We start from the raw sequence: 11,969 nt of genomic DNA on the forward strand, positions 1-11,969 counted from the left end.
GGGGGGGGCGGGGGCAAAAAAGCTCCAGGGCTATAACTGGACATAATCTATCCCTGCTTTATGCAACTGAAGCAATTAAAAAAACAACTGCAATTTAATAACCATTTCAAATATTAATTTTGCCAGTGAGTTAGAACATATGAGACATTAAATGCTGGAAATGAGCTGAACTCAGCTGTCAAGCAAAATTGGTTTTCACTTCTACTACAAGGACCACTTTACTAATTTTTGTGACAAATATCAGAAAACAGCCCACATGGAGGTACCTGACTTTGCTCTCTTCACTGCCTGTTGACTTTAAACTGCTCATCCGTTTCAGCCTGGCCAGTTTCTTATTCCACTGTTCCAATTCTTCTATTCTGACTTCAAGATTGTTGGTTAATTTACAAAGCTGCTTTACAGCACCAACATTCTCCATAAAGATCTGATCCTGAGAGGTAAAACAATGACAAAAATAGATACAATATATTAATCAATCAGATGTAACAAGCAGTAAGGAGTATAGAAATCACCTATGTGACTATTGAAAGTGTAAACACAAGTTATCTCACTGTAAATAGGATACAGATATGACTATAAAACACTTTTGCTAGATTGTAAGAATTGTTTATCCTTAATTTGGAATAAATTGAAAATGAGACTTGAAGAAAAATTTGAGAAGCTAAAGGGCTTCATAGGCCAAGATTTTAAACTATATTTTACCTTCATAATGTTGAATTTTAAACCTTAACACTGCTGCAGCAGGCACTGTTACACAGTATTTTGTGTGATATTTCAGCAAAGAGAGATATTTCCATTAGGTACATTTTATAGCACATTTTCCACTACATCAAAAACTTAGTTGTCCATCCTAAAAGTTTTGCCAGAAAAAAAAAACTGACTACCTCAAGGCAGTTTTGTGAGTGGCTCAAAAATGCAAATGATGCTGCAGCCAACACACACAGTAACAGGAAGGGCTAAAGGGTAAAATGAATCCAGTGTCACCATCTAACACCACTGCTCTTCCATGAACATTGAGAAAACAGCTACAGGCTGGAACCCTGAGCAAATTTTCTAAAAGTCTCCTTTTCAATACTATCTCTAGGAAGTGCTCTTTCCACATCTTTATTCAAGGTGTCCAATTCATACTTCCTTCTTTTGGAAAACAGCCTAGCAGATTTATGCCTATGAATTTAACTTACTTGTAGCCTATCAAAAGAAAACAATGGAAATGCAGTGTTTTAAATAGATGTTTTCTCAAAGTTTGGTGGTGTAAACTTGTGTTTTCTATAGCATAATGACAGAAGGCATTATTATAATGAATACAAAATCATTCTCATGACATCATCCAAACAATCAAAATTACCAATCTTTAAAACATCCCTCTTCCCATTATCAGCTGTAAGAGTGAAAAAGCTGGGAAGTGGTTCTTGATCTGCAGTGAACCAATGAACAAGAGAGGGTCTGCTCTGACCAGTGTTCTAGACAAACAGTCTGCAGTCATATATGACTGGACTCAGTGACTGACAGTCCCTTGCAGTCCTATTTCTACAGGAAAAGGAAAGGAAAAGAGGACAGGATAACAGACTAAGATATTGTTTCCAACCTATGAGCATGGTAATTACTTTGTGTTCCATAAACATTTTATAGTATATGATTTTGAATCTATAATAATGATTTCAGATGGTCAAAATAACCTTCCAGAGAGCACACAGAGTTAGCATTTGCATTTGGTATGAAGTGATTACACTAGGATTAGAGTAAGGAAGCTTTTATTTAACAAACAGAATGCCATCATTGCTTAATTCACTTCTGGAACACTTAATTGACACCTAAACACAAAAGAAAGTTTTGAAGTCCCTCTTGTTGGACCAATGCTATGAAATCACTACTCACCTTTGTTCAGCAAATCTTTTTCCCTTTTCTTTTTTATCATATGTTTATTATTACAACAAGATTTTAACGTAAATACTTTTTGTCATTAAAAGACTTCACCATTTAGTAACATCTGGTAGTTCAGTGTTTCTCAGTGATTTGCCAATCACTATTTTTGTAACCATATGTGCAGGCCTAAAGCACAGTGTATGTTTATAGCTCCATATACAAAAGGAACAGTCTAAACACAAATCTCCACTTTCTTTCTCAAGACCACACCTTGTCAACCATCAGGAAGTTTTCTATTTTTTCTCCATCATCACAAGAAACATCTCCAACTTCTCTAACAGCTTCAGGTAAAAGCTCCTTCACTTCCTGGGCTATTATTCCTGTTAGCAAGATAACAGAAACTAAAGTCAGGAAACACAGCAGCATACCATTGTTCAGGATTGTGTGTTTGACTTTCCCACCCTAAAAGCTAACGGTAGAGCCAAACATGACCTAGAATTTCTCTGTAGTAGGAAAAATTCAGGATTTCACTTATTTATTTATTTTTTTCTCATTCTACAGAAAACAATCATAAAGCTTTAGAACTACCATTTCTCTGCAATTGAACAAAATTATTTGTGATTGCACACTTCATTTTCATTAAACCTCTGGAAAAATAGCATCCTAGCCCCAAAAATTGAAACAGAAGTTGAAAAATGACCATAAATACTTAATTTTGGCATTTTTATATCAGAAGTGAAACATAGCAAAGTGTGCAATTGTAGTATCCCAAGAAATGAGGATGAAACAGCAGGGTGCTAAAAGGCACTATGGCACAATGAGCAACAGTGGAATATACTGAAAACCAGGAACAGAACTGACTGAATACCTGTTTCATGGGTATTTTTTATTCCCATAACAGATGCAAATTCAGGCTTGTAGTCATACTCCACCAGCCTCATCTGTGTTATTCTTCTCAACTGCTCATTTGTATCGACCTAGTTGGACAAATACAAGAGTCACACGTTGAAACATTAAGAATGCCCATGGAAACTAGGACTTCACTGAAACAGCATGAAGCCTCTCACAGCCACTTGGCCAATCTTCACATTAGAAAACATGGACAATCTTCCTATTTCCCATTAGCAAAGTGCTATTTGTGTTTGCATTGCCAGTTACCCTGCAGTCTGACAACTCCCATTCACACAGATATCCCCAGCTTCTGTGGTCAGACTCTTTCAAAGTCCAGAGGCAATGGTTCCACAGAGCACATCTGATTTCTTTAGGCCGGCATTTCAGCACAACCAGGATAAAGAAGCTGCCTAATGTGTCATAACAATGATCCACTCATGTGCTGTGGTGCAAACATAAATGCCCTCAATACTCCCCAGCCCTCACCTCCCGGATATTCTGTTTTGCTCGGCTGTCAGATGGATGCATGACTCTGCCCATAACTTTTGCATTTCCACAGACAACCAGTGCTTCATCTGGTGCATCTGTGTTAATTCCTACTCGACCATGATAGACTGTCGTCTCTGGAACGTGTCCTCGCTGCCACAGTACATCACTGTCATTCTCAAACTGCCCTGGGTTAGATGCCTGGAAGAAAATAAATCTGTTAAGAGATATAGTATAGCATAGATGTACCATTGCTTATTCCATTAAGAATTCAGGGAAAATGAAATGCCCAACCTTTAATATTTAAATTGTATTCAATAGCTTTTCTAACACACCAACAGAAAAAAAAAAGTGGAATCACTTCTAAGTAACTGTTTCTGCTCATACAGCATTGGCCTCATGGCTTTTCCCCTTGAACTCTATTTTATTATCACTTTAAGTCAAATTATCAATGACCAAAGCTTTCCAGATTTTAGCTTTGACATTATGCCACATAACCATTTATTTAACAGCACATTTTAGCTGAGGCTGGAAATCAGAAAAGAAGAAACAAGGCAGAGATTAAATACATGTGGTCTAAATTATTTTTTTATTTGCTTTGACAATACCAGTTTTTTCTTTTACATTCTGTTTCACTAACTTTTCCAGCTTGCATTGAAAGCCTGTGCTGAACAGATCAGAGGTGATTTTGGCTTGCATTCACAGGTCCTGTTCTCCTAAAGTAAATGCTTCAAACTATAAATGGCAAATATTGCAGATATCTAGACAGAAGTCTTTCAAACAAGTATTCTATTTACACAGTACCTAGTACAATGGAGCAAGGCTCCACAACACAAGTATTAAAACAAGGAGCTGGAGAGGAGGCATGAAGAGATAGTGAGACTGCCTCCACACACATTCCCTTTTTCACAACCATTAAAACATCTGCTGGAGAGCCATTACAATGGAGGAGGTTGGGGTTTTTAGGGCTGAGATTCACTTTTCAGGCCCATTCTATTTCCTGCAATCATTTTGCAGCAGTGTCAGACAGCCAACCATCTCAGTACAGATGAAGGAAAGGAGAACTGTGACTCAAGGGCAGGAAAGGCATCTAAACTGTGCCCCAGTGGCCATGGCTTAATGTAGACTACTTCTGGCAGCAGAATCAGTGTAGGCAGCCCACATCATCCCATCTTCACCTGCCAGCCCTCAGTGCTACCAATCCACCAACATAAGAGACTATGGAGGAACCAGCCTGACTAAAAATTAACCAAGAGCAAAAATCAGATTTATTTTTAACACAGATCAATCTCCATTCCTCTTCATTGCAGGGCCCAGGAAAAACAGTTGCACTAGTATGGCAGAGGAGTGGGGGAACAGGAGCAAGAAGCCTGATAGCAGCAGAAATTAATCAAGCTTTGTTGATTCAGTGCTGCACCAAAATGAAATGTCCAACAAACTATGACCAAGGAAACACTTGTCTCTCTGTGGGCCTTCCCACAACAAAACATATAAAAAAAATAAATCATTGAATCAAAAATCTTTGGGCATTCTGAGGAGCTTAAGTCTTACTAATATGCTTCAAAACCAAAAGAGAGTAATGAAATCTTTTCACTTCTTTGCAGTTTTGGAATGATAGAGAACAATGCTCAGTGAAATGGGCAAGAACAAGCTCACTTTGTAATAGCAATTTCTGCAAGTCACAGCTACCAAATGAATTCTGCTTTTATGCAGCAACTGAAATACTTGAAGTATAAAGCATATTCAAAATCTGTTTGCTAGGTTCCAGTGACCTACGAAGTCTAAAAAGAGCAGTTGCTGCAGAGGTGACCATTTGGGAAAACAAATAATTACTACTATTTAGTTAACCAAATGTCAGTTTCACTGATGGAACACAAAACAAACACATTCATAAATTCTTTAAAACCCTCTGTAATGTTAAAAATTAAGTCATGTTAGAAACTTCCTGTTAAGAAAACAGGATCATTCAAAGAACATCAAAAAACCAATGGAGTGTGTATAATCAGAAAAAGCTTTTTGTTTCAGTAATTTTCTTTGTTTTTTTTTTTTAAAAAAAGCTTTGAATTCAGATTTAAAAATGTTAGTCTGAACAAAGGTATGATCACAAGAGTAAGCTTGGGTTCATTTAAAGAAGCAAGGTTTTCACAAGGCTTTGCCATCTACCGTGCATGGTGCTGTGCACTTATCACTGTCACAATTAGAGCATGATCTGATGTGCACGACAGCCACTGCTCAGCTGGTAGTTTTGTTTCTGATGTTTGAGCAAATAAGGGGCCAGGACTTGAGCTGCTCTCTCTTGCAGTGCATTTGCACAGCTTTGCCACTCTAAGGTGTCCAGCCAGAGGCTGGCTCCCTGTACCCTGCCTGCCCTGTCACACACCTGGGAAAGGACTTTTTTTTTTTTTTTCTTTCCAGCTTTTCTGTTAACATTTTCACCACTTCAAATCACAGACTTTTAATCCTTCTGCTTTTCTGCCTTCTCTTTCTGTACGGAATAGTGGCCAGGTTTGCAAAGTCTCATTCCCTGCACTCTTAATTTAAAAACTGCCTCACACACATTGAAGGAGCTCTCTTCATTGAAATTTCAAAAGAATCTAACATTTAAATGTTAACTTTGAAATTTTGCACAAAAATAGGTATCTCATAATGTAACAATAATCCCAAGGATAAACCAAATGTGAAAATTCCATGGCTTTCCTAAATTAGTGAAGAGACTGTACTTGTAGCACCACTAGATGCAGAAAGAGACGTTCAGATGAAAGCAGTATTGTGCAAAATAAGGAATGAAACAGGAAGAAAACTAAATATGCAGGACTGATACAAATACAATACAAAGAGGGTTTATGACAGAAGAGGACACGAAGTTATGGCCAGATGAAAAAGAAGCCAGGACTGAAACCATCTGAAAGCCCTCATCTTCCTTTGGCAGCCCCTGTGCAACACCACACACATTAGAGGTTTGTGCTTTTGCTGTCTCCAAACCCAAATGCTCATCTGTAATCATAAGCCCAGGCAGACAAAGTGCCACCAAAAAGAACCCAAGTGATGGCCTACAAAGAATGATGCCAGGACTAAGAGCTATTGAAAGCACTCACATAGGCTTTTCATCAGGAGCCCCTTCCCAGCCCCACTTCTTACACTAGAGCTCTTGATCTGATTTGACTCTGAAACAAAACGACAAGACTATTCCTCACCATAAACCAAGGACTAGAAAGGCTCTGTGTGAACAAGAAGTTTCTCGATTGGCTCACACAAAAAAGTTCACTGGACTGCAATCTTCTGGAGTCCCTCACCACCCTCTGCAGCCCCACAACATGGCACCTATGCATTTTCCATCTTTCTAAGCCCTACACATAATCTTCGCCCAAAATAACCATGACCCTATGCTATGCCCAGTTCAATGTTAACCACCAGGTACTGGCCACACTAAAAAGGGGGCAGGGCCACAAATGTTTGGCAGCCCTCACCTTCCCCTGGCAGCCCCCTTGCAACCCTACTCGTGCTGGTCCTCCACAATTTCTCTCTCTCCTAGCCCTAGCCCTCTATAGCCCCCTTTAAAATAGGGTTTTTCTCTCTTTCAAGTCTCTTCAAAGTTTAACTGTAGGCTAAAGCTGAACACTAATATGAAAACTTTATGTGGATCAGGGGACTAAAAAGTAATGGTCATGAAGAAGAGAGACCAATTCTTTTTCCCATTTTGAACTCTATATTACAATGACAAAATTAAGACCTAGGACACACTGAAAACACACTGGAAAGAAGCAGCTATGGGTTTTAGTCTTCGAAGAGCTGTTTGACTTTCTTTTCTTGCTCTTTTTTCCTTTTAATCTTCCTTTAAAAATTAATCATCTAGCCAAAGAAGCATGCACCAAATTCCCAGCAAGTGTAGGAAACTATTATACCTAAAATCTGGAAAAATTAATGTATTTTGTACTGGAATTCACAACAAACTTTCTTTTTAATCCCTTCTATGGCTCTACTTTAAACATCTTAAAATCCTGATGATTAAAAGATAAGAACATATTAATAGAATATGCAAATGTGAACTATTTTATTTCCCTCAAAATTTGGGTCAATGGTAATTTTTATGCCCAAGAATCACCACCCCCCATTGTCTCCTGGAAATATTAAAACAGTACATACTTTTCAGATTAAGGCAATATAAATTTCTACCTACCCTTACAATGATCTTTTCAGACACATTTGCAGACAGTAGGTAGAGCTGATCCTGAGAGACAGCATACAGTCCAACTACCAGCATGAAGTATCTAAATTGAAATGTATTTAATCAAGACAAGAATTGAAGTAATGTCTTATCACAGAAAAAAATATATATTTTCAATAGAACTGCTACGATCGATACATAAAAAGACAGCCAGAATGTTTTTTAAATGTATTTATGCTACAATATGAAAGAAAAAGTATTTCCTTCACTCTCAAGTAACACGCTCTTTCAGTTCTCACAATCACTGAAAATGAACAAATATTATGGTAGTTTTGACAAATGTAAGCAATGAAGACTCAAAGATGAAGACTCTTTCTTCCTCAGAAGAAAATTATCATTATTTAGTTCTTTGGCTTCCTGATTTTGTCAGCCATCATTCTGGCTCCGATTTCCTGAAACAATCTCTAACCATGAGGATGAGGTATTTTCCTCTATTCCCACAGCATTCTCTGACTGTAGAAGAGAGGTCTTTAAGCAAATACCAAGAGTCTCAGAATTTTAAATAAAATCACAGATTTGGCAATGCTGAGATTTTTCACAAACGTCAGTTCTATTCTAAAACAAACCTTCTCTTTACCACTTCATACACTCAGGTAAACCAGCTACAGCAATACCTCTGGTCAGGATTAGGTTTTCCCTTTTTTCTCATATTATTTGCCGTTGTTTCACTGAAGTGCAGTCTTCCCAGTGTTACTTTAGTTATCTGGTCCCCCGGCAGATCAACTCTAAAACAGAAAAGGAAACAACACCAGGGAAATAAGCATTTGGAGAGCCAAATGGCGCAAGCCAGATTTCCTCAAACTCATTAAAACAGTTCTGAGAAAAGCTGACAAATGAAAAAAAAACAACAGAGGAACCCCAGTAAAAACGTAACTGTGGTTTATAAAAATGCATTAAAACCACAGTGACTATATCAAGGAGATAAACAGGATAAAGCACCAGCAGTGGGAAACTGTTATTAGTAACAGGAGTCATGTGTTTCTTTGTCTGTACATGGTCTTGAACACAATAAAACCACATATGGTCTATACGATGGATATTTGCTGCTTGCCAAGGTTAAACACAGCTTGTTCTTGGTTCTGAATTTCTGCATTAAAACAAGGAAATTTTACTGCTTGTTCTTTTTTTCACCTGCACCTGATTTATATGCCTGGAAGTATGAAATATACACCTGTTTCTTCAATACATCATGGCACTGCTCCTGTAAGCAATAAATAATATGAACAAAGAGTTTGCGTGGAGAAAACCAGAGTCCACCAAACAGTCACCCACAAAACAGCTCACATACACCCAGAATCCATTTGTCAGTATGCAAAAGGAAGAAAAATGACATGATAGAAGTAGTTTAGTGAAAACTGAGATCTTCTCCCAAGCTCAAAGTACAGTTTGAGAGGTTACATATTGCAGTCTTTATCCCAGCACTGTCCTGTCAAACTTGACACTGCCTTATCTTTTTCTTTTTCAAATATTCAATTATTTATAGAGAACAGAGCAGCTCCAACAGAAGATACTTGTGCCAGAAGAACAAACACTGGCAGAGAGTTCCAGGGAGAAACTGCTCTTAATGTTTCTAGCAGAGGCTCCCCCCCCATGAAGTCACTGCAAATACATCTCATGCCCATGTAGAACAGGAACATCACTGACATTTTTTAAGGTGGGAAATGCATCTGCCATACAGCTCTAAACACCACAGAGCAGTTCTGCTTCCTGAATATAAATATTTTGGATAGGCATACTTAACACATTTGTAAAGCTGCTGAAAATTTTCCTTAATTAAGGAAGACCAGGTCTATATTACTACTGTGATTCTATGTGCACACACAGAATGGAATTTGGATAAAGATCAGAAAACTGGCTAATGTAGGTGTCCAAGAAACAACAACTTCACATTTCAGGCCAATCAACTATTGAAACAAAATGGAATAATTTTTTCAAAATTCTTACTTAACAGGGTGGAAAGTTTTTTTGCTTCGATCTGACTGAGACTGTTCAATAGCAATTGTTTGATTTGGGGCTTCTACCTGTAAAGAAAAAATAATTTTCAAAAATGACACAAATATTACATTTTCCAACACAGAAAAATGTGAAATACAAATGAATAGGCAAATTTGTCTGAAACAGTGAAATCTCTCTCATTTCTCATGGAACTACACAGAAATTAACACAGGAATTGACTCCTGACCAACTGACACCTGACAGTCTTAAGACCCAAATCTTTCTGTAGATGTAAATTGAAAGAAGAAGAAGAAAAAAAAAAAAAAAAAGTAATGCAATAATTTGCAAAATAAAAATAATGTTCTGAATCCAGGCTGGGTTTGGCTCCTTTAATCACACAATATAAATGTAGATATTTAACATGAGAACTGAACCTATGCAAGGCAGTTCCATAACTTATTTTCATGTAAATTTCTGTACATTTTTTGAACGGTACCAAGCAGCCCTTCAGATGGGAACAGACAACAGCAATAATCACTAATTGGTATTAGAATGTATTAAGGAAACTGGTAGTAATTATCTTATAAAACAGTTACATATTTTTATAAATCGCTGAATGTTGGTAGCAAAAAAAAAAAATGTGGTAAAATCTTTCAGAAAGATTAAAATTTCTTACTGCTTTTGCATATGCAAGCTTGTGGACCCACAGTGCCTGGGAAGAATTTGTTTCTTAAAATGAAAATGGGAACCTTGGCAAGAAGAAATAAGGAAAATTTGTTTTCTACACATGAGCTGTCCAGGAAAACCAGATTTTACTCTTTACACTTTCTTTGCTTTGTGAATTGTTTTTTCAACGCATCTTTTTGACCAATGGGTAGACTGGCCACATTCACAGCAGCTGACACCCCTGCACTGCACACAGAGGGAACAAAATTTCCACCAAACAAAGGGAAGTCAATGAAACCATGGCAAATAGGCAAACAATACATCTGTCAGCAGGTATCTATACATCAGCACAAGTATCCATAAAACATTAATTTTTTGCAGAAGAGTTCCACACAGAAGTCACTAGTAACTTAAGAGTTCTCTTTTGACAGTTCATCAAAAATTACTTTTAAAAAAGAGTTCATTTCAATTATTTATCCCATTCTATGGATAATCACATAGTGACTTACTAAAAGTAATAGCCACAAAGAGGAGAAATACTTGCCTTTATTCCAAAAGCCTTCAAGTAAAACTTTTCTATTGGTTGCCCCCCTAGCTGAGTTTTGACATATTTTGGGTGTCCAGTGATTTTAATATGGACAGTGATTTGGAAATGATTCTTTTTCTGGCACACAAAGGCATCATCTGTTGTTGAAAAGTTAAATCCTTTATCTGTGACAATGTGATACCCTACAGCAGGTCTACAAAAACAAGAAGAAAGAACAGCAACTTTAAATACAGGCATATTGGAGAGACATCTTGAGTTCCTATTTTTCACACAGTCTGAAAATCCATCTGACTTTTACTGACAAAATGGGAGCAGAAATACATCTTTACAATCACCAGTTCTACCAGTATTTTCTTCTTAGGCTCTTACAGGTATAAAAATGCATATAACATATACTGTTATTCTAGTTGGACATATGAAATGTTTAGAAACTGGAGATGGGGAAGTTTACATAATCCTCACTTGCAAATCTGGTATAAAGAAACTCTGGGCACCTAAAACCACAACCAAACCGTTTAGTGTATTCAAGCATTCATTATAACATTGCTGTAAACAACAGAGCTGACTGAGTGCTGCAGACAACGACGTGCTAATGAGCAAGCAAGGCTCATTTTGTTCCTCAATTCCCACATCAAGTGCTTTTGCAGAAGCTGTTGAGATTCAAATAATGCTTTCCTCAAGTTAAAAGAAAAGCTATCGATTCTGACCCTCTGGCCAGATAACTATAAAACTCTCCTTCATGATGTTGTCTATCCTAGCCCAACTAAGGAAACCCTATTCTATTTATTCAAAGGGCTAATTTGTCTCTCAAAGAGGAGGAGTATTCTGCCCTTACGATTCACCAAACAAGGAAAGGTATCAAATGATCTTTCTAAAAGAACCAGTGCATTCACCATCCTACAATGCTTTCAGTCTGCTGATATAAGTGATGGATAATTCTGAAATAATAGGACAACATGGCAAGGTTCTCTTATATGAGCATTGGCCTTTCTTGCTAATGGAAGTTTGATAATGATGATCTTATCTCCTTCTACCAAGAACCTCTCATTAACACAATTACTGAAGATGGTTTTTCAGAACTCACCCATTTGTTTGCACATTGTTAGTATGTTGACAAGAAACACACAGACTTTGTTATCTTTTTCTAAATTATGAACAAAAGGCCCCTTTCAAACAATCTGGGACAAGAAATAAAGAGAAAACTCCTTTATATCTATTTCAAAACTACTGAGTCATTCCTATTTTAAAATATGATGTGTTTACCATCTCCGCGAACCATCACTGTTAAAGAAGCAAAACTTCTTCAGTTTCTTCCTACAACTGGCAATTCTATTTGTTAGGAAATGTGTGTATTTC

General features: G+C 37.2%; 1 protein-coding gene across 1 annotated transcript in view; it reads right to left on the reverse strand.

The window, feature by feature from the left end:
• Nucleotides 1-11,969, reverse strand: part of MYRFL (myelin regulatory factor-like) — a 44,460-nt gene that overhangs the window by 14,230 nt on the left and 18,261 nt on the right. Inside the window, exons 6-13 of the mRNA XM_009997760.1 lie at nt 10,611-10,806; nt 9,410-9,486; nt 8,080-8,190; nt 7,418-7,508; nt 3,241-3,441; nt 2,732-2,840; nt 2,134-2,243; nt 267-430 (exon numbers count right to left, since the gene is read on the reverse strand). Of these exons, the coding sequence (XP_009996062.1) occupies nt 267-430; nt 2,134-2,243; nt 2,732-2,840; nt 3,241-3,441; nt 7,418-7,508; nt 8,080-8,190; nt 9,410-9,486; nt 10,611-10,806 (1,059 nt within the window). The remainder of the gene's footprint in view (nt 1-266; nt 431-2,133; nt 2,244-2,731; nt 2,841-3,240; nt 3,442-7,417; nt 7,509-8,079; nt 8,191-9,409; nt 9,487-10,610; nt 10,807-11,969) is intronic.

The sequence above is a fragment of the Chaetura pelagica genome, unplaced genomic scaffold (assembly GCF_000747805.2).
Source record: "Chaetura pelagica isolate M959 unplaced genomic scaffold, ChaPel_1.0 scaffold314, whole genome shotgun sequence".
Lineage (NCBI taxonomy): Eukaryota > Metazoa > Chordata > Aves > Apodiformes > Apodidae > Chaetura > Chaetura pelagica.